We start from the raw sequence: 22,913 nt of genomic DNA on the forward strand, positions 1-22,913 counted from the left end.
GAACCGTCGTCTCCAGGTGCTCAGGCTGTTCCTCCGGTTCAAGCTGGTTCTTTTCTGGCTTTGACTCCTTTGATCCGTTTTGTTGGAACTTCACGACGTTCTCAAGAACACGAACGTGCAGCGACAGAAGAAACCAGCGCTGATGATGCAGTGGAGCATTCTGATGGAACGTTCCTCAGAGAGAACCACGCACACACGGGGATGGAACAGGAGTTTCTGCTCTAAAACGAACAATTTTTATACGTTACTGTTTCATGCTTACGTGGTACGAATCCACCGCAGGTGCGTTCACGTACTCCGTCTTACCGGAAGTTTTCACATTACAAGCGCGTGTGAAAATTCAAAGGTGACACATTTCCTGATTGACGTGCTCGTACCGCGCGGTCTCACCTGGAGACCTGAATCACAGCTAAAGTCGTAAAAATGTTCTTAAGTCGGGGAAAGACCTGGTGAAGCCTTTAATTTAGAGACAGACCGGAAGTTGCGACCTCAGCGGGACTGACGGCGGGCTGTGAATTTTCAGGAACCGACATGTGGAAGTCAGCCGGAGAACATTTGCTGCTCGCTGATGAGGGACTGTTAGCATTTAGCAGTAGCGCAGTAACATTAGCCGCCGCGTGACATCAAGCAGACATGCGGGAGTATTAATACCAGCCCCCCGCAACCCCCGCCAGCTCTCAGCCGAGCCGTGGGTCGGTATGGGTGACGACAGCGGAGTTAACGGGAACTTGAACGCCAACCGGAGGTCCTCGATCACCGGCGACCCGCAGCTGGACGAGGCGGTGCAGCGGTGGCTAACCTGGGACAAGGTGAGAGCCCCCCCCCCCCCCCCCCCACACACACACACACACACACACACACACACAGTGAAACCGGGATACTGGACCGATGTGTGTGATTCTAGCAGCACGTCTGCCGGTGCACGTGCGGCCGCAAGTTCTACATGTAGGTCCTTCCGGTACCAGCTGAATCATCCCCGGCGGAACCAGACAGCTAAAATGGGGTGGGGGGCATGTTAGCTGTCTGGTTCCGCCCCCCCCCCCCCCCAAACCACACACACACACCTTCAGCCGCCGGTTTCGGACTATAGGCCGGCTACACGCGCCCCGTTAGCCCGCCCGGTGAGGAACTTCGGGCATGACTCAGCAGGTTCTGACCGTCAGCGCGTTCGCGGCACCACCGGAGGGCGGCAGAGACGACCCATCAGCGGTGTGCTAGTTGTTCGATTTGCATTGATAAATACAAGATTGAATCAAAACTTGACAGTCAGGCGAGGATCGATCAGTTTGATCGATCATAGGTGAAACTGTTCACAGCAAACTGCCTCGACGTTATCGTGAACGCGTCACGAACCAACAAGGTTCATCACCATGAGATCAAAAGACACACGAACGCACACTTGGACCGTAACTTTGGTTCCATCTGCGGCGGCGCGCTTCCTCGTGCCCGTCTTCTTGAGTCGTTACCGCTCCATTGATCATCGGTTATTGGTAACGATTGACCGGTGAATCGGACGCCAGTCGACTTTGTTCGGTCGTCTCTGACACGTCGGGAACGTCTTTAACCCTGTCCAGTAGGTGAAGGTGTGTATGTCTATCGCTGAGGGGCGGGGCCACGTGACGATAGAAGTATATACGTCCTAAATATCCCTGTTTGATTTGGGGTTCACCTTCCGACCTTTGACCCACGACCCAAGTGAGGGAGAACGATCCAAAAACCAGCTTTCATACTCCGACCCAGCTGTTGGGCATTTTCTCAGGAGCGAAGCATCAAGGAGAGAAAACGCCATCAGCTGATGGATCAATGGCCTGCAGGCCTCGTCTGCAGTGCAGAGCTGCTGAATGGGACCTGCATGTTGGTACCATGTGACCTCAGCGTGTTTAAAGGTCAAAGCTGCCATGAACGCTGCTGACCTCTCATATAAATGTCACAAGTCTGGACTCGCCCTGATCTGGTCATGTGATCCAGTGGGAGGACACCTGAGCCATTGAGCGGTGAGCTGAAGACTCCCATCTGAAAAATACCTGGGACCAAGACAAGGATCAGAACCAGGACCCGTCACCTGTTTAATTCAGCTGAACTCAAAGTGTCTCACCAGGAAGAACCAGCTGACTCAGAAGTTCCAGGTGTGGACGTGTGGGGTCCTGAGACGCTCCCCAGAAACTCAACAGCCATTCACACCTCGTTCAAACACCGTTTCCACAGAACAAGGAGCTGTGGGAGTGTGTGTCGGTCCTAATGTTGGTGTGTGTTGATGTGTGTGACTTGGAGGAGTGATCTGGTTCTGTTTCTGCTCCTCCTGAATAACAGAACCGCCGAACCCGGGCTCAGGTGGAGTCTCTGCTTGCAGCAGGTGACCATGAGGACCTGAAGTCCAGACTCTCCAGCAGGATGAGCTTTGGGACTGCTGGACTGAGAGCACCGATGGGAGCCGGATTCAACCGCATCAATGACCTCACCATCATCCAGTCCACACAGGTCAGACCCAGTCCACACTGGTCTGACCTGTGTGACCCAGTCCACACAGGTCAGACCAGTGAGACCCTGTGCGCATGTGTGTTGCAGGGTCTCTACAGTTACCTGCTAAGGTGCGTTCCTGACCTCAGCAGCAGGGGGGTGGTGGTTGGCTTCGACACTCGAGGGCAGGTGGAGAGCAACTGCAGCAGCCAAGGGTAAACATCACTGTGCTCAGCCTGTCACCATGGAGACAACTGGAAACGATCAGCAGAACTGCAATGACTGTGGTCATGTAATCATCTTTATTGATTCGTAGGATGTGCTACATACACCCATCAGCTTAGCAGGTGTCCTCTGGTGTGTACAGATGAGCGTTCACGCTAATGTTAGCATTGTCATATAGCATGAGTGAGTGAAGTAACCATGAGGCAGCAAGCTTCTGATAGCTTGCATTGACCAAGTTTGTTAGCTGCAGATGCTACGCTAGCTGCTGCTATGTAGTCACGTACTTCATGCTACCTGATGTCGTGGCTGCTTGTCACCACTGCACCAGTTTGCTTAGTCTTTGATGGCGTGTGTGTTCTTAGCTTGGCGACGCTGACGGCTGCCGTGATGCTCAGCCGAGACGTCCCAGTTCATCTCTTCTCTACGTACGTCCCCACACCGTACGTGGTGAGGAAACAGTAACGCATCATTTCCTGTGTCTTAAAAGCTGGTTAACTACTCAGCTGACAGATGTTTACTTTCTTGCTGCGATGTTTTCAGCCGTACGCGGTACAGAAGCTTGGAGCAGCAGCCGGAGTGATGATCACGGCATCACACAACCCCAAAGAGGACAATGGATACAAGGTACAAGCCATAAGCAGGGCCCTTCCAGGTGGGCGCTTCCTGACTTCACGCTGCGGCGGCGGTGTCCACATCCAAAAAAACCCACCTCAGAACAGAGGTTTGACCTCCTGAAAGATACTGCTTGTGTACAGTGGTAGCACCTCGGCCCCTCTCCAATATTCTGGAAGAAAATGCTCAGAGATTAATGTTCTCGAGGGCTGAGTGAGCATGAATGGTCCTGCAGCTGAAGGGAGTCAAGGTCACAAGGCAAAGATTTGTCTGGTTGCTCAACACACGGGTGTTCTCTATATCAGCGAGCCTCTGCTTGGCTCCCCCAGGTGTACTGGAGCAACGGCGCTCAAATCTCCTCGCCCCATGACAAAGAGATCCTGCGGAGCATTGAGGAACAGTTGGAGCCCTGGAGTGCCTCCTGTTGGGACCAGGAGCTGGTGGACCGCAGCAACCTGAGGACCGACCCCCTGACTCAGATCAACAGCTGCTACATGGACCAGATCTCCTCCCTCTGCTTCCACAGGTGGGATGAGGAGGAAGAGCCAACTTCCCTCTGCTTCCACAGATGAGATGACCAGGAGTGAAAGTGTGTCTCTTCTGTGTCTCAGGGAGTTGAACAGTTGTTGCCCGTTGAGATTCGTCCACTCGTCCTTCCATGGTGTGGGGCATGTCTTCGTCCAACAGGCCTTCCAGACGTTTGGCTTCACTCCTCCGATTCCTGTCCCTGAGCAGAAAGACCCTGACCCCACCTTCCCCTCCGTCCGCTGTCCCAACCCTGAGGAGGGGGAGTCTGTCCTGGTAACACCAGAGCTGCCCCTCCTAATCTTTTCATTTTTCCTCTGTAGAATCCGAGCGTTCATGTTCTTCTTCTGTGGTGCAGGAGCTGTCCCTGCGTCTGGCTGAGAGGGAAAAAGCTTGCATCGTTCTGGCAACAGATCCTGACGCTGATCGTCTCGCAGTGGCGGAGAAGTCTGACGGGTAACTGACCTGTGATGACCAGTGGTGATCTGCGATGACCCGCGTTGACCTGTGTTGACTGGTGTTCCAGGTGCGGCTGGAAGGTGTTCACAGGTAACGAGATGGCGGCTCTGCTGGGCTGGTGGATGTTCTTCAACTGGAAGGCTTCTCATCGTGACCCCGCCGACTGTCAGAGCGTCTACATGTTGGCCACCACTGTTTCCTCCAAGATCCTCCAGGCGTTCGCTCGCGTCGAGGGCTTCAACTTCCAGGTGACCCGACAGATGACCGTGACCACATCAGCGTGTTTCGTTGTGTTCAGTACAAACGCATTTTCAACACGATATGAGTTGACCCACCAGACTGTCTGTTACCGCCATGGAGACATAAACCATCCCACTGTGCAGTACTGGTGGAACTCTAAGCTGTGGGATCCTGGTCGTGACATCATCAACATAGACGTCCGTCCATCTTCTATACCACTTAACTGTTAAGGGTCGTGGGGGGGTGGAGCCTATCCAGCTGACATTGGGCGGGGTTCACCCTGGACGGGTCACCAGTCTGTCGCAGGGCCATCAGGAGCAGTTAGGGGTTCAGTTTCTTGCTCAAAGACACTTGGACATGGTCACTGGGGGAAGTGGGGATTGAACCAGCGACCCTTGGGTTACCAGATGGCCACTCCACCTCTGAGCCATGTCAACATAGATTTGACTGCTTTGACTGAAATAAACAGATCAGAAATGATGCTGAAATCACAACACCATGACTGCTGCTGTGACCACAGAGTAGAGGAGGAGGATGATGATGACGATGATGAAGGTGTCTGTGCTCAACAGGAAACTCTTCCTGGGTTCAAGTGGATCGGAAACATGATGCACGAACTCGCCAAAACAGGAAACACCGTCCTGTTTGCTTTTGAGGAGTCAATCGGTAATCATGATGTACGACCACTTCATCATGAACACCTGCGCAGCATCGGTGTGTATTCAGGTGTTTGTGTTTGCGTGGCAACAGGCTTCCTGTGTGGCAGTCCGGTGCTGGAGAAGGACGGCGTGAGCACCGCTGCCGTCGTGGCTGAGATGGCTGCTTACCTGCACAACCACAACCTGAGTCTGAAGCAGCAGCTGCACAACGTCTACCAGACGTGAGTGTGTGAGAGGGTGTGTTTTTCCGCACCGTTCCTTTTGTCTAGACTTTTCTGAACAATCCAAATAGAATCTTGAATCTCTCTGGTTCTGCTCTGCTGGCTCATTGAACAGAGGTCCTCACAGTGGCAGCTTTTCATAAAAAGTACCAGAATAAAAGAGAACTGAATGGTGAAGTCAGCCATCAGTAGTGCAGCAGGGTGTCGAGGGCTATAAAACCCAGCTTGTGAAGATAAATCTACATCTACAATGTTTAACTGAACAAGAAAGAACAAGTTGCCCTCATCAGTAAAAGTCAATCAACCTGTAAAGTTAGTTGAGCCTCCCACAAAGGTGATGATGCCACAGGAAGCGCCGCCGTCCACCTCCACTGCGCTTGATGACACCACTGAGCATGCTCACTGGCCTCCGCTCACTTCACCAACAGCCTCCTCGTCTCCTTCGCCGACCCGATTGTCAGTGGCATCTTCCTGTCTCAACCCAAACTGAATGAAAGAGCTAGGATTTTATTTTAGTTAAGAGATTTTAAAAGTCAACTGTCCAACAAAAAAACCACAGTTTAGTTCCATGTTTTCATTCCATCCTCCATCAGTGCCGCCTTCTAGTGGGCATTGGAAAAATGCTGCGTATTTGTCCACGAGTACAAGCGTCTCCATCTGGTGGAAAATCATCCCAAGGAACGAAAGTTGAACTCAAAGTTAACGATTTAACGCTTTAATAATCAGATTTCCACTTTTCTCTTCCTGCTCATGTGGAGCAATGACGGCGCCATCGAAACTGATATTCATCCAAAGACGGAACCAAATCATTAAGTGATTTTAGGGCAGAGATGTTTTAGATGTCTGAGGATCCACCATCCAGATCTTTGCCAAGTTCATCTGGTTACTCGATGGTGGTCCAGGTTCCCGAGTCCTTGAACCTGTAGATGTTCACGTCAGAATGGTTGTCCACTTCCTTTGTGCAGGTACGGCTGTCATGTCTCCAAAACCTCCTACGTCATCTGTAACGATGCTCCCACAATCAAAAAAATCTTCACCCGCATCAGAAACTTTGACGGCGTAGGTTCGTACCCCAAGATGTGCGGCGGCATCCAGATTGTCCACGTCAGAGACGTCACCACAGGATACGACAGCAGCCAGCCAGACCTGCGATGTGTAAGAATCAAAGCGACTGAGGATGCAGGACGTTCCCTTCAGGTCATCTCACTGTATGCTCCTCTGCAGGTGCTTCCTGTGACCCGCAGCAGTCAGATGATCACCTTCACATTGCAGAACGGCGTCGTAGCCACACTGAGGACCAGCGGTACCGAGCCCAAAATCAAATACTACACCGAGTTCTGCGCAGCGCCAGGGAAAAGGTCAGTCTGAGGTTATCCCCCCAAGTCGGATCATGCAGACGTTGAGGTGTTGAACCAGGTGATAGCAAACACGCCATCGTCACGTCGAGCATGAACTTCTTGCACATCCAGGTTACACAGGGGCCTCTTGTGTTGTCCAGCTACTGGTTTATTATTTAGTTTGTCCCCTCGATCTACAAGGAACCATTTTAAGGAGCACGGCCCTCAGATGTGCTTTGCTGCATCAGGCACAGACAGAAGCTGATGCTGTGGAGAGTAGCAGTCGCTGAGGTGCCATCTTTCATCTGAAGGTGGCGTCGTTGTGGATCCACATCTATGTTGTCACGTAGCAACCACAACGCCACAGAAGCACGACTGGTCTCTCATAGCCATGTAACACGGAGGTGTCAGAAGCATGTAGGCGAAGTGGCTGATCCAGACCCAGATTTTCTTCATGGCTTATCATTGACTCCTCCTGGTACTTGTCACATCCTCTAGTACTTGTTCTGAGGTCATTACCTTGTTTTAACTGTGTTGCAGTACAACATGTTAACCCTTAAATTCCAAAAGCATCAGTAGATGTTTGTAAAGGCTTCAAAGAGCGTCAAACATTTAGCCATGGACCCTCAGCCCCGGCCATTATGACTAAACAAGGTGTGGGTGGGGCCCCAGTGACATCATCCATCTGTCTTTGTGTTACAGTGACGTTTCTATTCTGGAGGCGGAGCTTAGGAAGGTGACAGATGCTTTGCTGGATGAGTTCCTGGAGCCTGAGAAAAACCACCTTGTTCGCCGTTCCGTTTAGCTCCTCCTCCTCCTCCTCCTCCTCCTCCTCCTCCTCCTCCCTGCTGTGTCCTGTCAGGGATGTCGTATCCAGCTTGAAGACTGAGAGCAGTAACTGTGAACATAACCAAATATTCACTTGAAAGAAAGCTACCTGACAAAACAAATTCAGATTCCATGTCCACTAGTTTATACCATCCTGTCAACATGAATCGTGACGTCAGTTTTGATGTTTGTTTACTGAGGAAGTCGATTCTGACTCTTGAACATTTTTGAAGTTCTTTGATCGTCATGCTGGCCGTTGAGTAACAAGTAAATGCTAACCCTGGCTAACATTAGCCGGCCACAGTAGCTCCTGTGGCGCTGTTCATCAGTTCACTCAGTAGTAACAATATTTTCCACCAACCAAAGCTAACATTAGTTTCAGTTGGTAGCTATCTGGTCAATGAAATAGCACAGTCCATCTTGGGGTCTTCTGTGCGAGGGCTCACGTGAGTGATGCACATGAGCATGGAGACGTGTCTCCATCAAAGTTCTTGTTTGGTTCTTTTGATGTGGATATTGAACCCCCCCCCCCCCTCTTCAGTAGGAATCAGTTTGTTTCGTAACTGCAAAAAGTGCTAAACATAGAAACCCTTGTTGCTCCGCCCCACACGTGCCGCTGAGGAACCACGAGGTGAAACCTTTCATCTGAGGTTGCTCATTAATGATGAATCCTGCATGATAAAGAGGCTGGTGGGGTGGTGTTAGCATGGGACTGTTCACCACAGCAGCAACTGCTAGCTGCTTGCTCAGATTTGTGTGGTTTGTCTGTGCTAATATTAGCTCTCACAACAGGACCCCCCATCTCTGCAGTCTAAGTGCTACGAACGTGATGACGCTCGCCATTGCCCTGTAGCGTTACATTAGCATGCCAGTGAACACAGCGCCCTCTGTCAACAGTCTCATGTCGCTAAATTATCTTGAAATTTGATCCAGCTCGGTCGTCCCCGGCCTGATATTTATTTTTATACTCAAAAATTGAAGATATTTATTTTGCTTGTGTCCTTGAACGAGTTCTTGTGTTTGAATGTTTAAAATAAACTCCTGATTCACTTTGATGTCTCATCATTTCTGAAGGAATTAAGATGCTGGAACCCTAAAATTGAAACCTCAGTCATTTTTTCCAACTATGAAGTCAAATCTGATAAATTGCAGCCATGCACTCAGATAAGAACTTTATTCTGACTTTTAAATGAATTAACGACACTCCGGATTTTAAGATGTTTATTCTGTAAATAAAACATTAGTTGCGTGATCCTAAACATCACGTGACCAGTAATGTATAATTCTTAAGTCAGAAGTGCTCAGAACGTGCAGTTTCACATTGAGTTGCATCTGATATATCAAATAAAACGATTAATAAACTTCAGTAGTGTCAATCAATCATCTGCTCTTTGATGCTACTGTGACAACGTTGAACAACCAGCAACAGACGGGAGCTGAAATGTTCCCATTAGCCATGACACTATGACCTCTGACCTCTGGTGAAGTCCTGCACTGAATCCCTGTCAGATCCACAACAGAATTCTAAGTTCTTCCAACAAACAAGGCCCTCAACAATCAGGCACCTTCATATCTGACACAGCTCACCGTTCCCTTCTACCCAGCTAGAACCCTTGGCTCCCAGGATGCTGCTGGTTCTTAGAGTCTCTAAAAGTCAACTGGGAGGTGAAGCCTTCAGTTGTCCAACTAGTTTCAGTCCAGGACTCTGAGCCCCTCCCCTTACCGTAACAGTAGACCGATATCCCTCCATTTTGATAAAGCTGACAGTTAAGGGGGCTCAGGTAAGCCCCGCCCCCTAGCTATGCTGCTTTTGGCTTTGACCGGCGGGGATCTCCCATGATGCACTGGGCTTTTCTCCTTCTGTCCTCCTTTATGTCTCAGCTGCAGGTCACTGACTTGGCTTCTTCCTCTGAGTCTTGGTGCTTCTCACCTCCCAGACCCCTGACTGATCCTGCTGGAGGAGGCGGCAGACCTGCAGAACGTCAGGCTGACTCCTCCTACCACTAGTCGTACTGGTACTAGTAGTACTGGTACTAGTAGTACGAGCATCAACATCAACATGATGTTAAGCTGTTAATAGCTATTTTAAGAGTCAAAGGGGGACTGACATGATATTTGGCTAACCCTGGTCAAAATATGGCTGACTGATGTGTAGCTCAAACAAAAGAGAAACAGCGAGTGAGAAAACACTGACGTCCATGGCATCAACAAAACTTTGCTGCGTTCTGCTAGCATGAGGGTGTTAGTAGTTTTATGACTGTTAAATGATGGAGCAAATGCGAACGCAGCACATTTAACATCTAAACATTGTCGGCATGCAACCATCGTTAAACAACCACAAGGGGTCTGGTCCAACTGTGAACCTTCGCTTTCCTCACCTCAGATCTCGGTGAGAACGTCGAAGCTAACCTGAGGTTCATGGTGGCCGGTCTCGTTCAGGAGAAGCTGATCTCATTGGGGTCGTTTCACTGCTGCATGTCCACCTGTCGCATCTGAGCTTTGCCACCATCTGGTTTATGAGGTAAAATGTGTAATATCCTTGAGCGGATCTGCTGCAGATTGATGCCGTAGATGATGGGGTTGATGAGGGGTGGGACCACCAGGAACTCTGCAGCCAGCATGTTCTGGAGCTCCTGCAGCTCGCCGCCGGTGCTGCCGTAACGAGAGAACATGATGTCAAACACCAGAGAGGTGGTGAAGATGAGCAATGTGACCAGGTGTGGCACACACGTTTGCACAAATTTTCGCCAGTTGTACTGTGACCTGAGTGAGGCGCGCACTAGGTGAGCATAGGAAACAGCGATAAGGGCAGCCTGCAAGATGTGTGAGAACATGAGCACAAAGCCGTAGATATTATTGATCATGGTGCTGGAGCACGACAGCTTCACCACCTCCCAGTTGGTACAGAAGAGTTTGTGGATGTTGCGGCTGCACAGAGGAAGGCGGGCAGTCAGCATGATGCCTATTGCCATCTCCAGCAGCGAGAAACCCCAGGTGAGCAGCAACAGCTGCACCACCTTCTGCCTTGTCATCACCGCATGGTACTGCAGTGGCTTACAGATGGCCACGTACCGGTCGTACGCCATGACAGTCAGACTGGTGAACTCGCAGAAGATGTAGGAGTAGATGACACACATCTGAGACAAACAGCCGAAGTACGAGATGACGTGGGACTCGGCCAGCAGGTCATGAAGCAGCTTCGGGTAGAAGCTGGAGGCGCCGCAGAGCCCGTTGAAACACAAGTTACACAGGAAGATGTAAATGGGCTCGTGCAGCTCCTTCACCAGACACACGGTGATGATGAGCATCAGGTTGACCAAGATGGTGACCAGGTACGTCATGAGTGCAAAGGTGAAGAAGATCTGGCGGTTGGACAGTGAGTCGTTGAGACCATGAAGCACAAACAGGATTTCTGACTTGTTCTCCATCAGTAAAGAATTTTTAAAACCTTCAGAAACTGTGATGAACCTCGAGTACCTCCAGCTGAACACACAAACAAACCCGACAAGTGGAGCAGGTAAATGTTCTGGATCCTTCTGAAACCTTCCCACATCAAAGTGGTGTAACAGGACCACGACAGTACAGACGAAGCTTTCATGTCAACAAACAGATAAACAAACATCAAACATCAGACCGACTACCTGACACATCAGCTTGAAAATCATTGAAAAATACAAGACGCGTCAATGAACCTGCAACAAAGAAACGTTCAGCTTCCTCCAACACTTTCACTCTGAAATCATCAGCAGCTGTGAGTGACAACATGAACCATCGGGTCAAACAAACACTTCAGCAGGTTTCTATCAAAGAGTCTTTCAAAGGGAAACCAGATGAAGGTCAGATGGCAGCTTCCTGCTGCTGACAGGAACCTGCCGGCCAGCAGCTCTTATACAGTGAAGACAGACAGACGGGAGCACTGCAACCACTGATGATGTCACGGAGGGGGCGGAGACCACACCCTCCTGACGAGCAGATGTCAGCCACAAGATGTGACTGAAGTCTGAGATGAAGGAGTGCGGCTCTGCTCAAGGACCTATTGATGACAACCGTTCCCCTGCTCTACGGGTTCTTACCCCGCTGCTTGATCTTGGTCATCAGCTGAACGCTTCCTGGACGAGGAACGACTGACGAAACGATGACACTGGGACCACCAACGTGCTCAAACCCCTCGACAGTTGGACCTGTTTTTCTGTCTCACAGGTTTTTCTAAAACACAACGAGGCCGAGGGATTATATCTGATGATGTCATCCAGTGTAAAGAGTGATGCTCCATCTCATGACTGCTGATCATGCCGTCATCATGTGATCGTTGTAAACGTGTAAATATCCGCGTGTCAACCATCCTCTTTGATCATTGGCTCTTGGATATGACATCAGCTGATGTCAATATTCAGCAAGGAAGTCCTCGGAAAGAGGACTTTGTGTTTCCAGAGGAGGAACACTGACCGTGACCCTGAATGTCTAACGCATCAAAGCCACAGTCGAGTTGGGTTCAGGTCAAAGGTCAAGCAGTCTACCAGCTGGTTTGATGAAGAAGTATAAGAAGAAATTAAACATTTCAATGTGTTCCCCTCCAACAGAATCATCTCACAAATTCTCAGAGGTCATTAAATCCGTGTCCCTCAGGTTAAAGGTCATTTCACCTCGTCACCATGACATCTTCTCCTAAGTTCTCACCAACTCCCTTTGAAGCAAATTAGTGGAGCTGGCGAGACGGTTCCAGAAGGAGAATAATGATGTCCCCTCAGACGCCGCCACTTGTTTATCAACATGTCCGTTTGCTACATTTCATTAGCAATGATGTGATGATGTCACTGGACAACACATCTAACCAAGCAGTTTATTGGTCAGGTGGTGACACAATCATCAGCCCGTCAATAGAGCTCAGTTAGACCCAACCAGTGCAGCTGCTTCAACTGGTTACGATAGTTACTGGTTGCGGCGCTCCTGTAAGTGAGAACACATTTTTATTTGAGCCAGATCTTCCACACCAGTGCAGCCAAGGAGAAGATGTTCTTTTGTAACATGAATCACAGGGTCCAGGTCAGATAGACCGCCTTGGAGGACTCTGGCACAGCAGCGGCCAACATATCCACATTCAACTCAATTCAGAAAACACGCCGGGTCCTTACATGTGTAAAGTTACCGGAGAGCTGAAGGCAACACAGTGTGACCTGTGAATACCGCGTTTACAGCATCACCTTGCTTGAGGTGCGCTAAGCCAGCTTGTTTACCCTGTGGGCACATCCAGTGATGGTGGTCTGGTCAGACAACTGAGACCAGCTGGGTAGTTGTGGAGGTTTGTTCTATCGACGCTGAACTTTTTCTCATCTCTTCAGTGGTTAACAGAATTAACAGAAAATAGATCAACAACTGCAGTTATTGTGTCACAGTCCCTGTCTCGTGCTTCCTGTTTTATTTTGAGGTCATGTCCTGTCTTCCTGACCTCCCTCCTCTGATTACCTTATGTGTCTCACCTGGTTGATTGCACCACCTGTGCCCCGTTTACCTCCTTGTATTTAACCTCTGTGTTTCCCCTGGTTGGGGTTGGTCCATTTTCGTGTTTCGTCGCGTTGTTGCGTGTCTTTTGTTCAGGGTATCACCAACCAGTCTCAAGTCTCGTCGTCAGTCTCCAGCTCTCACGTCAAGCCTCCAGTGTCCTTGTCTCAAGTCACCCCGTGAATCAATAAAAACTCTTGTTGTGCACCATCCCACAGTCTGCATTTGGGTCTACTTCACCCCTCACCACCCACACGTAACATATTGTTGATGATGAGTGAGATTCCAAGACTGACCCGTGATTCCTGAATCAGTTTTCAGAAATCTATTCCACCTTTATACCTTCACTTATGATGGATACAATAAACTGTTGTCAGTGATTAAATATGTCTGATATTTACTTTGTTCCCCCAGGGTCAAGTGAGGTGGGAAGAACTGACCTATAACAACTTTAGCCCCTTTAGCTTAAAAAAAGAAGTCTTCTTCCATTTTTCTCCTTTAAAAGAATTCATAAAACTATTCTAAGAGACGCATCCAGGAATACTGGAGCAGCTCTCTTACTGTTCTAGTTCTACCAAGACAGCTGAACAAGAACAGATCAAACTAAAGCTTTAACCTTCATCTCACATCATCATCTCTGGTAGAAAATGACGTTCAACCCACATTTTCATAATGAAACTCAAAATAAAAAACGTTTCACAACATCAATCTTATTTATTCTGATAACAAACGAACAAAGTGCTTCAGAATCACTGGAACTTAGGAACGTTTGTTCTCACCTGCTCCAGCAACACTCACCTACAAACTATTTTCATGGTTTTTCTTTACTGCTAATTGTCTGGTGAAATTAGTCCTGATCCATTATTGGTGTACAAATATTTATGCATTTATTAAGGGATATATTTAAAGGTGAGACCAAGTCAGGTGTGTTGACTTTAAAGCTCACAAGCAAAAAAAGAGGTGCTATTTTTCTGCCGACCCTGGACCTCGGTGGAAGAACTGAAGATTTAAAGATCTAATCGGCTGTTTCACGCAGAAATTGAGTTTTTGTTTCATGGGAGAACCGAGTGCAGGTGGGTGGCACTTGTCTTCACATAAACGTTCACATTTTATTGCCAGCCAGCAGACGTTTGTACACCAGACGTATCTTGGACATCTTCAGGCCGTAGAGTAGAGGGCTGATGAGGGGTTGGATTGTGAGCCAGTACAGAGACAAAAATATACGCAATAAATTGGGCAGATTGCTCAAATTAAATCTCCCCTGCACAATCTCAAAGAAGCAGCCGCAGGAGAAGTTGATGAGGGAGGCCAGGTGAGGCGTGCAGGTGCTGACCGCTTTCTGTCTGGTCTGTTTAGAACCAGACAAACACACTTTCAGAATCCTCATGTAGGTGTACAGGATTAACATGATGAGACCAAAGATGACAGTGAACATGTGGCAAAGTCCAAAAATGTTGTTGACAGACGTGTCGTAGCAGGCCAGTTTAACTACGTAGTAGTTGTCGCAGTAGACTTTGTTGATGACGTTTCCACACAGCTTTAACGGCCAAGTCAGACAGTACACGATGAAGATGTTCATGACAAAAGGGTAGATCCATATCAGAGCGGTGAGCTTGGCAATCTTGTTAGGCGTCATACACGTGTTATACTGCAATGGACGACAGATGGCAAGATACCGGTCATAAGACATAACGGCTAAGGTCAGAAACTCCACACCCCCATAAGAGTACAAGCAGAAGATCTGCAGGAAACAAAGTGGAGCAGAAATGGTGTGAATGTCTGAGAGGATTTGAACCAGCAGGAAAGGAAACACGCCTGTGCTGCCATACAGTTCATTGACAAACAGGCTGCACAGGAACATGTACATGGGTTCATGTAAGCTCCTGTTCACACAGATCACCACAATCAGCAACACGTTGGCACAAATGATGGCGACATAAAAAAACAAAATAATCAGAAAATACAAGTACTTCAACAAGCCAGAGTCCAAGTATGCACTGAGTATGAAATATGACACCTGAGTGGAGTTGATCATCATCATCACTCACGGAAGTTATGACAGCAGATCAGTAGCTGCAGGAAGTGCACCACATGTTCTCAGAGTGCTTGAACAGATGACCCAGGTCAAACCCTTGACTGAGGGAGAGGACACGCATCACTCAGACCAGGAGCCCCCCCCCCAGATGAGCCCTGACCCTCAAACTGCTTCTTTTAACATTTGCCAGTCTGGAGACGCCCATTACTACGCCACACCCTCTCTCACTGCTGCACCAATGGGCTCAGACCAATCGGTGCATTTTGTTATTGTTGTTATACTCCCACGTTTGTAGTTCAGACTCTTATGACATCACCAGGATGACTACTAATAACGCCACTGTTTTATATTCTCTCAAGGTCGGTTCTCATGTAGATGTGATCACAATCACAACATGGATGCATCTGTCGCGCCATCGCCATCATCCTCCTCTTCTGTTGCCGTGCCCAGAGGCTTTCTGACTGGCACCACCCAAATCAATGTGTTCATTTGTCATCCGCCTGACCAAAAGGTTTTTTCTATAATAAAACAGGTATTCAGGCATTTCTCTCCACCTGCTGGCTTTTAAGTGTCTAAATGTAACCAGTAACGACAATCCAGGAGAGGCGAAGGGCAGCGTTCTCCCGCCCTCTTCCTCGTGTTCTCTCCCGCTCAATGGGAGGAGGGTGAAATGAAAACCACGGGACTGCTCACTGGCTACTTCTCCACCATAGCTGACGAAACAAAACTTGTAGATGGTCACAATCACAGTAACCTTGACCCCCCCCCACACACACACACACAGAATCTGACTAAAACGTCATGATACAAACAAAACACTGCAACATAAACATGAGCAGAATGACTCTGGCATCTCTGCCCGTCTGCATCACGATTTAAGAGCAGAAGGAAACGCGAGAGGCCACAGCAGTCAGTAAGGCAAATATCTGACGCATGGCAGACACACCGGATGCCAGGGGACCTTTCTCCTCTGATATCGCCAAGTCAAGTCAATGTTATTTCTATAGCGCCAAATCACAACAAAAGTTATCTCATGACTCTTTACAGGTAGAGCAGGTCTAGTACCTCACTCCTTCAATGAACCTCCACCCAACAGTTCTCCATCAGCAGCACATCCTGCAACAGCGGCGACGAAAACCTTCCTTTTAACAGGCAGGAACGTCGAGCAGATCCAGGATCAGTGGGGACGGCCTTCTGCTTTGACCGGTTGGGGGGAAAGAGAGCAGGAGAGCAGGACAGAGACAAAGACAGATGATGGAGGAAGACATTTATGCATATATCTTGATATATATAAACTCTCCATCCAGCTGGCACAAGAAAGTTCTGACAAAACAGCCTTCACATAACACTGAGGAAACACAGGGAGGATAGTAAAGGTGTTTAGAGGTTAGCACAGGGATTTCTTAGGGCGCCACCCCCTCTCTTGAAGTCACTGGCAGTGACTTATTGAAGCTCTGCCCCTTCTGATTGTTCCTGGTAAGGAAGCTTCCGGTGGAACCACATCAGGTTTGTGTGATGACTCAGCTTCTGGGAACAAGGGCTAGTATTTCAGGCTTCTGGTGGAGGCAGCATAAAGTCACTGAAAGACTTCCTCCCTTGTTCTCTTTGTGTTCCTCAGGTCACCTGACACCAGCTGGGTTGGCCTTGGCTAGGACGGCATGCTGGACCTCAGTAATGAATCTTGGTACTGAAGACTCTATGATGCTGTCAGCAGCCATACTTTGTACAAGTCACCATCGTGATGTGGTTCTTTCAACATCATTTCAACCTGCTTTGTTGCTATGAAATCAGTCAGATCAACATCGGACACAGCCATCATCCAGACTCACTTCCTGGAGACACTGTGACGATGTCATGGAGACCAACAGCTAACAAGAAGAGCAGTCGTTACACAAGTTCTTCCTCTGGAGCTCTTTTTTATATCTTACTAAAAGTGGTTCATGTCTGTTTATCAAACACCTTACTTCTCCTAGTGTGTGATGTTGAGGCAAATACTAGCACAATCAAGTGACACTGTAGTATTGTGTACTGCAATTTCCGAGGCTCAGCTGACAATGTCCTCATGTCTCCTGCCAGTCTTGTGTCCAGCTCAGTGTTTCTCAAACTTCGTAAACCAAGTACCACCACGATGACCAAAGTTAAAACTGCAGTAGTGTAACTGCAGTTGCCTCAGCAGAGTCAACCGGATTCTCATGATTGCCATTCCTGATCTGTTTGTTGACTACTGCCAGCTCCAACTGGCATTTCTGTCACACAACTGCCACACATGAATGAGCACCACCACTCGCCCACCATATTTGTAGTTAAAAATCAGTAAAACATGAGCTGATCATTCTGGTGTCCCGTGATCGGCTCATGACATCCCTTATCTCTTCACCTGACAGTTTTCTCAAATGCTCCTGCTCACCAACAGTGCCATCTCTGAGTGTACTGAAGTATTCTCATCCTGCTCCACCTCTTTTCCTTTCAGAGTATTTGGACCTTTCATTCTGCCTTCACTCAACATTTTGCCACTGCAGCAGAGCTACGCTAGTTTCATCCGATGTAACCATGGATGACATGGGCGTATGATGGGAATCAGCGTGATCATGCAGCAGTCTGACACAAAAAAATTCAGTGACAAAACTCTATGTGAATAACGCTTTTGCCTTCGTACCTTCATCTGAAACTACTCACTATTTTATAGTACTCTTTGTTTTTGACTTGTTGAATTAAAAAAAATATATTTCTGGGATTCCTCTGTGTACCACTAGAGGGAGCTTGCATACAGTTTCAAAACCCTTGATCTTGTCATTTCAACAAGTCTCCATGGACGGTCATGTGGAGAGTTACATCATCAAATGTGTGCAAGAAGTCATCAAAAGTCCTTTGAGAGCTAAGCTTCGAGAGGTCATTGAACACACCACTGACCTCCTCAGTGTAATCTGTGTCAAAACATGAATGTGACTGCAAGTTTGAATGTGTTGTTGATAACCTCTGGGACAGGAAGTGGGACAGGAAATGAAAAAGAAAGTGGATGGGATTTGTAGTTAACTTGATAAAACATGAAGTTGTTGAAGAAGTTGAATCAACATTTCAGATGGGTTTTCTCTTCATGGTTTCTAATTGTCAGTAAAGTTTTTCCTCTGATCACAACCCAGGAGTCAAAATATCCTGAGTGACCTGCTGTGTTTTGATCTGTAACTATGCAACCATGGGGACAGCATGGCGTCTTCCCTGTCGGTCATTAATGGGCCTGTTAGTGAGGACAGACAGAGTCTCCAGAGTGTCCACGTGTCCAGAGACGCCTCTGGTGTTGTGTTTACACTGGAAAAACTTGCTGAGGCTCCGCTGGGGCTCATTACTCGAAAAGATACAGTCAACATGATGAAAGTCCAGCACGCCATTCAACATGGCTGCCACGAACGCAACCCTATTTCAACTACATACATGAGAATAACACCAGAATCTGCACCAAGACGAAACAACATCAAGCACGTGTCCAGCATCAGGTCACAAACAACGACGCCTTCTGATGACACTTCAGCTTCCTTCACTCAAAAATCTCCAACACGCAAACATTTCAGACCAGAGAATAAATGTTAGTAATTTACATTTTTGCAAAAAAAACAAACAAAAAAACCCCAGTCTTTATTTTTATTATTATGTCACAAAGCATTCTTGCCGATAGGAGATGGCAGCCATAACCTGCTCAACGACACCTCAGCTGTAGCACTGCTTCATCAAAAGAATCATTATAATGACTAATCACTGTGGCCAGACCGAGACAGAGCCTCTAGCCTCTTAGCTCAATAAGCTAAGTATTCCTCTTTCCCTGAGTAGCAAAGACTTTGTCAACTTTTAATGATCAAATTTGACTTATTAGAGGTCAAATTAATGTCCTCCTGCCATCAGCTGAGAGCATGTCAACCTTCACGACAGCTGCAGGCCCAGACATACAGCTGAATGACTTTAAACCCACTGACCTTCACAAACTTCGTACAATTTCTTCTTCTGAACCATCTACCTGTCTCCTAGACCCCATCCCAGCTAGCTTATTGCAGGAGGCCCAGAAGGGGAGGAAGGGTACGTCGCCTGTGTCTCAGATAATATGGATCTGCTGATCTCATCTCCAAATATCTAAAAACTCTTTGGAGCTGAACTCTGGTCTACCGGCCTGAGTGCCTGCGAGCGGCTCTTCAGCTGTGCTGGATTGCAGTTTACTGCAGAGCAACAAGGATGAGCTCAACAAGCTTTGAAGGTCAACTTCTGTTCAAACTTGATCTTTTTTTGTTTTTGTTGCAAAAAATTATGTGTTAGGTTTGTTTCTGACTGAGATTTGAAAGCAAAGATTGTTGAACAAGGGGTTGTCAAACTGGTGCTCAGGATGCTGCATCCATTGGGGAAGTTTCTTCTGCTAAAGCAGCAAACTCACATCCGAGCTGCTTCCAGGAAGACACACAGTTTTCAAGATACGTAGTCAGTCTGTCTTGTTCAGCAAGGCCACACGCTCATCGCAGATGAGACAGATAGAACCTGAGAAAACTGCAAAATAAGAACCTCCCATTAATTTGTGCTTTTTTGTGATTTGAACGTGTAGCAAGCTAACCGAATAATGGATGATTATCAGCTTGCACTCACAGCCACACACTAACAGGGGTACAACCTTGCAACACAGTCGGATGTCAAAGGTCAGGACGTGATGGAACATGCTGAGCCGCATGGAGCAACATTCCGTGTACACTTTGATCTATTCTGGTCAGATGAAGACACAATCCAGTTGTATTGGAGGGTCCAGAGCATCTTTTCATTTTGTTCTTTGGTTAAGATGTGAGGAAAAACTGCGAGAAATCACTGCCGAGATGACGTGACGGCCTGTGTGAATCCTCATGTTCTCTCGCTGGTTATGCTCTCATTTGCACAAGAAAATAAAGCCCTTCATATGAAAAACAACCAAAAAAGTGACTTTTAGTGCATCAGACATTAGTCGCTGGTTATTTTTAATGCTGGTTAACATCTGTAATCAGTGGTGGGGAACAGTCATCGACCTCAGGGGGTAGTCTGACTTGAGTCGGCATCACGGTTTGGTTGTTCACAGCCTGGACAGCTGCAATGCACCATAAAAAGACCAGAGTCCCTCTTTTGTGCGTCTACCTTTGAGTCTACCACTAGAGGACCAAGTCTGGTTCACTTGAAAACACTACCAACAATCCAATATGGCTGCCGAAGGAGGTCACCGGCAGTGTTTGATATTTTTCCAAATTTCTGTACAATAAAATTGTTGTTTCTTTCTAACGACTACACACATAACCATCCTATATAAACAAGTAGCAAAAGCAAAAACAGCTCTAGGAATATTTCAATCTATGCATAAAAACTCAAGAATTTCAAATGAAATCTTCAGGACTTCAGGAAAGTGTTGCTGGATGTGGTGAAACTCTATCGACAGAATCAATCTCTTCTTCAATCTTATGGCACATTTTTGCTTGTGGGTTCCTGTATTATTCCGAAATGGATTTATAGAAAATTTATCACTAAAAATTCAGCGACAAACTTTTTTGGAATAATATAGTTTCATTTTTATTATGTTGATAGTATTTTCTGAGTAGTGACATCAAAACATTCGACGAATACATCAAAAGCGTGAATTATTCATTGATAACAATATACTGGACAGTGTATATTCAAATATTAAATATACTATTATGTACAGGGTCTTCTTGTCTCATGCAAAGTTTGGAACCTTATATTTCCAAGCCATAAAAGAATCATGGACATCTATTGGCAACCATAGCAACCTTCCATCATGGGTGCCATCAACAAAGCCACTATGAGAATAAAATAATTAAGTCATTCTCTTTATAGCTTTCAGGATATTTTCCTCCCTGCTGTTACAGGTAGACTCTTGTTCGATACAAACATCTTCACTGTGTCTTGCAAGGCTGCTTCACTCAGTCCTCAAACTTCATCACTCAGACCAGTTCTGTTGTGCTGTAGAGAAATGTTTCACCCAGTTTCATGGAGCTCATTTGCCTTCCAGTCAACAGTGAGAGACTTCCATATTCAGGGGAAGTCGAGCTCGAAACAGCCGTCTGATATCGTTCCTAATGTCCGTCATTGTCAGGCCATAGATGAGCGGGTTGAGCAGCGGCGGCACCATGAAACCTTCCATCGACATGACCACTCGGATCACCTGAGGGATGGTTTTGGTGGCCAGCGCAGGCTGAATCACCTCAAAGACAATACTGGTGACAAAGCTGACGTAGGTCACCAGGTGAGGGATGCATGTGGACAGAGCCTTGCTGGCTCTGCCGGTTTTTGACATCGGCACACTGATGATCAAGATTTTCACGTAGCAGCTGAAAATCAGCAGTAGAGGCAGGAAGACGACGATGGCGGCAATCACAATCTCCAGCAGGCTGATGAGGGAGATGTCGACACACGAAAGGTTTGAGATGGATCTGTTGTCACAGAATGTGCGGCTGATGTGAGAGGCACACAGTGGCAGCATGCTGCTCAGAGACATCAGGCAGGTTAGGCCCACCAAAGGTAGCATCCAGGCTGCTGCCAGCAGCTTGCAGACCATGGAGGAGTTGAGGAGGCTGTGATAGGTCAGAGGATGGACCACAGCGGCATACCTGTCATACGCCATCACAGTCAGGATGCTGCACTCCACAGACACATACATGTGGACCCAGAAGGCCTGCAGGATGCAGCCGGTCCGCGAGATGAGCTGCACCTCACACAGCAGGTCGTGGAGGAGTTTGGGGTAAAAGGCAACACAGCCAATCAGAGTGTTGAGCAGCAGGTTGGCTAAGAAGATGTACATGGGCTGGTGCAGACGTCGCTGCCCACAGATCAGCACCAGGATGGAGACGTTGAGCAGAAGAATCAGCAGGTAACCTGCAGACGCAATACAGAAGTAGAGAGCGCCGAATGGCTGCAGCCCCTGAAAACCTGATAATGTCAAGACGTCGATGTGAGTCTGATTCAACATGCTGACAGCGGCGTACTGCAGCAGCACCGGTTCTTTATTTTCATTCACAAACAGTACCCAATGGCAGCAAGCTGACATCATCGGGCTGACTGGTGATTGGTCTTCAGGAGGTGATTTGACTCTGTCGGCCACGACCATGTTTACATCCTATGAATTTTGTTTTTGCAGCTTACACAGGTCCAAGGTCCAGGGTCATAAGAGGGCTGCCTGTGAGAGGGAGTTTCTGCACTGACAGGAGCACCCAAAACAAATCAGATGAGAACCTTTGATAGCGGATTAAACCTCCAGCTGCAACACTGGTTCAGAGGTCAGAGGTCAGAACAAAGTTCAAGTCTCCAACTCCATTGGGAATTGCTGCTATCATACTATCGAACGATAGAACTCAATGGTCCATTGAGCTCCAAGGCCTTCATTGTAGGAATGTGTATGTGAACATATTCAAGATCTCAGCACACTAAAAATACTCGCCATCATTTACTCAGTCAATAAGTCACATGACATAAAAGCGACTGAAAACTCACACATTTCTTTTTCAAATATTTATGTGTAAAATAAATTTACATCAGCAAACAAAAAAGGGACCACATTTTAAGATTTGAAGACTTTTGAAAAGAATTTTAACTTAAACTTGGAAAATCATTGCAAAAGAATTGAACATAAAAATGATTTTGTCACGTATCCATCCATCCATCCATCCATCCATATTTCTACCACTTACCCTGTTAATGGTCGTGGGAGGGTGGAGCCTATCCCAGCTGCCTTTGGGAGGCAGGGTTCACCCTGGATGGGTCACCAGTCCATCGCAGGGTGAACCCAACAATCCTACTCGAACACTGGAAA

General features: G+C 47.5%; 4 protein-coding genes across 7 annotated transcripts; 1 reads left to right on the forward strand and 3 right to left on the reverse strand.

Moving 5' to 3' along the window:
- The first annotated feature begins 13 nt into the window (after positions 1–13).
- On the forward strand, positions 14–8,645 carry pgm2l1 (phosphoglucomutase 2-like 1). Of its 2 annotated transcripts, XM_086216871.1 has the most exons (14): positions 14–809; positions 2,311–2,478; positions 2,566–2,672; positions 3,045–3,129; positions 3,223–3,306; positions 3,624–3,820; positions 3,906–4,095; positions 4,178–4,275; positions 4,346–4,526; positions 5,091–5,184; positions 5,269–5,398; positions 6,364–6,553; positions 6,623–6,756; positions 7,438–8,643. In XM_086216871.1, exons 1-14 carry the CDS (start codon positions 699–701, stop codon positions 7,538–7,540), a joined length of 1,872 nt encoding a protein of 623 aa, XP_086072997.1. In that variant the 5' UTR covers positions 14–698; the 3' UTR covers positions 7,541–8,643. The 2 variants fall into 2 exon arrangements, with proteins under 2 accessions (XP_086072997.1, XP_086072998.1); XM_086216872.1 differs by lacking the exon at positions 2,311–2,478 and having other exon boundaries at positions 7,438–8,645.
- On the reverse strand, positions 7,559–10,991 carry LOC147255156 (olfactory receptor 1D2-like). 3 transcript variants are annotated; one of them, XM_086216882.1, is made up of 2 exons: positions 9,973–10,991; positions 7,559–7,633 (listed from the first exon to the last, which is right to left on the reverse strand). In XM_086216882.1, the coding sequence occupies exon 1, from the start codon at positions 10,989–10,991 to the stop codon at positions 10,029–10,031; it is 963 nt and encodes a 320-aa protein (XP_086073008.1). In that variant the 3' UTR covers positions 7,559–7,633; positions 9,973–10,028. The 3 variants fall into 3 exon arrangements, with proteins under 3 accessions (XP_086073008.1, XP_086073007.1, XP_086073009.1); XM_086216881.1 differs by having other exon boundaries at positions 9,942–10,991; XM_086216883.1 differs by lacking the exon at positions 7,559–7,633 and adding an exon at positions 8,776–9,517 and having other exon boundaries at positions 9,942–10,991.
- A 3,173-nt stretch (positions 10,992–14,164) lies between these two features.
- LOC147255157 (olfactory receptor 6E1-like) lies at positions 14,165–15,097 on the reverse strand. The gene has a single exon (XM_086215042.1). It carries the CDS (start codon positions 15,095–15,097, stop codon positions 14,165–14,167), a length of 933 nt encoding a protein of 310 aa, XP_086071168.1.
- A 6,019-nt stretch (positions 15,098–21,116) lies between these two features.
- LOC147255158 (olfactory receptor 6N1-like) lies at positions 21,117–22,211 on the reverse strand. The gene has a single exon (XM_086215043.1). The coding sequence runs from the start codon at positions 22,209–22,211 to the stop codon at positions 21,117–21,119; it is 1,095 nt and encodes a 364-aa protein (XP_086071169.1).
- Between the last annotated feature and the right edge of the window lie 702 nt (positions 22,212–22,913).

The sequence above is a fragment of the Aulostomus chinensis genome, chromosome 10, assembly GCF_037954235.1.
Source record: "Aulostomus chinensis isolate RoL2024-O1b breed Wild chromosome 10, RoL_Achi_v1.0, whole genome shotgun sequence".
In the NCBI taxonomy this organism is placed as follows: Eukaryota; Metazoa; Chordata; class Actinopteri; order Syngnathiformes; family Aulostomidae; genus Aulostomus; species Aulostomus chinensis.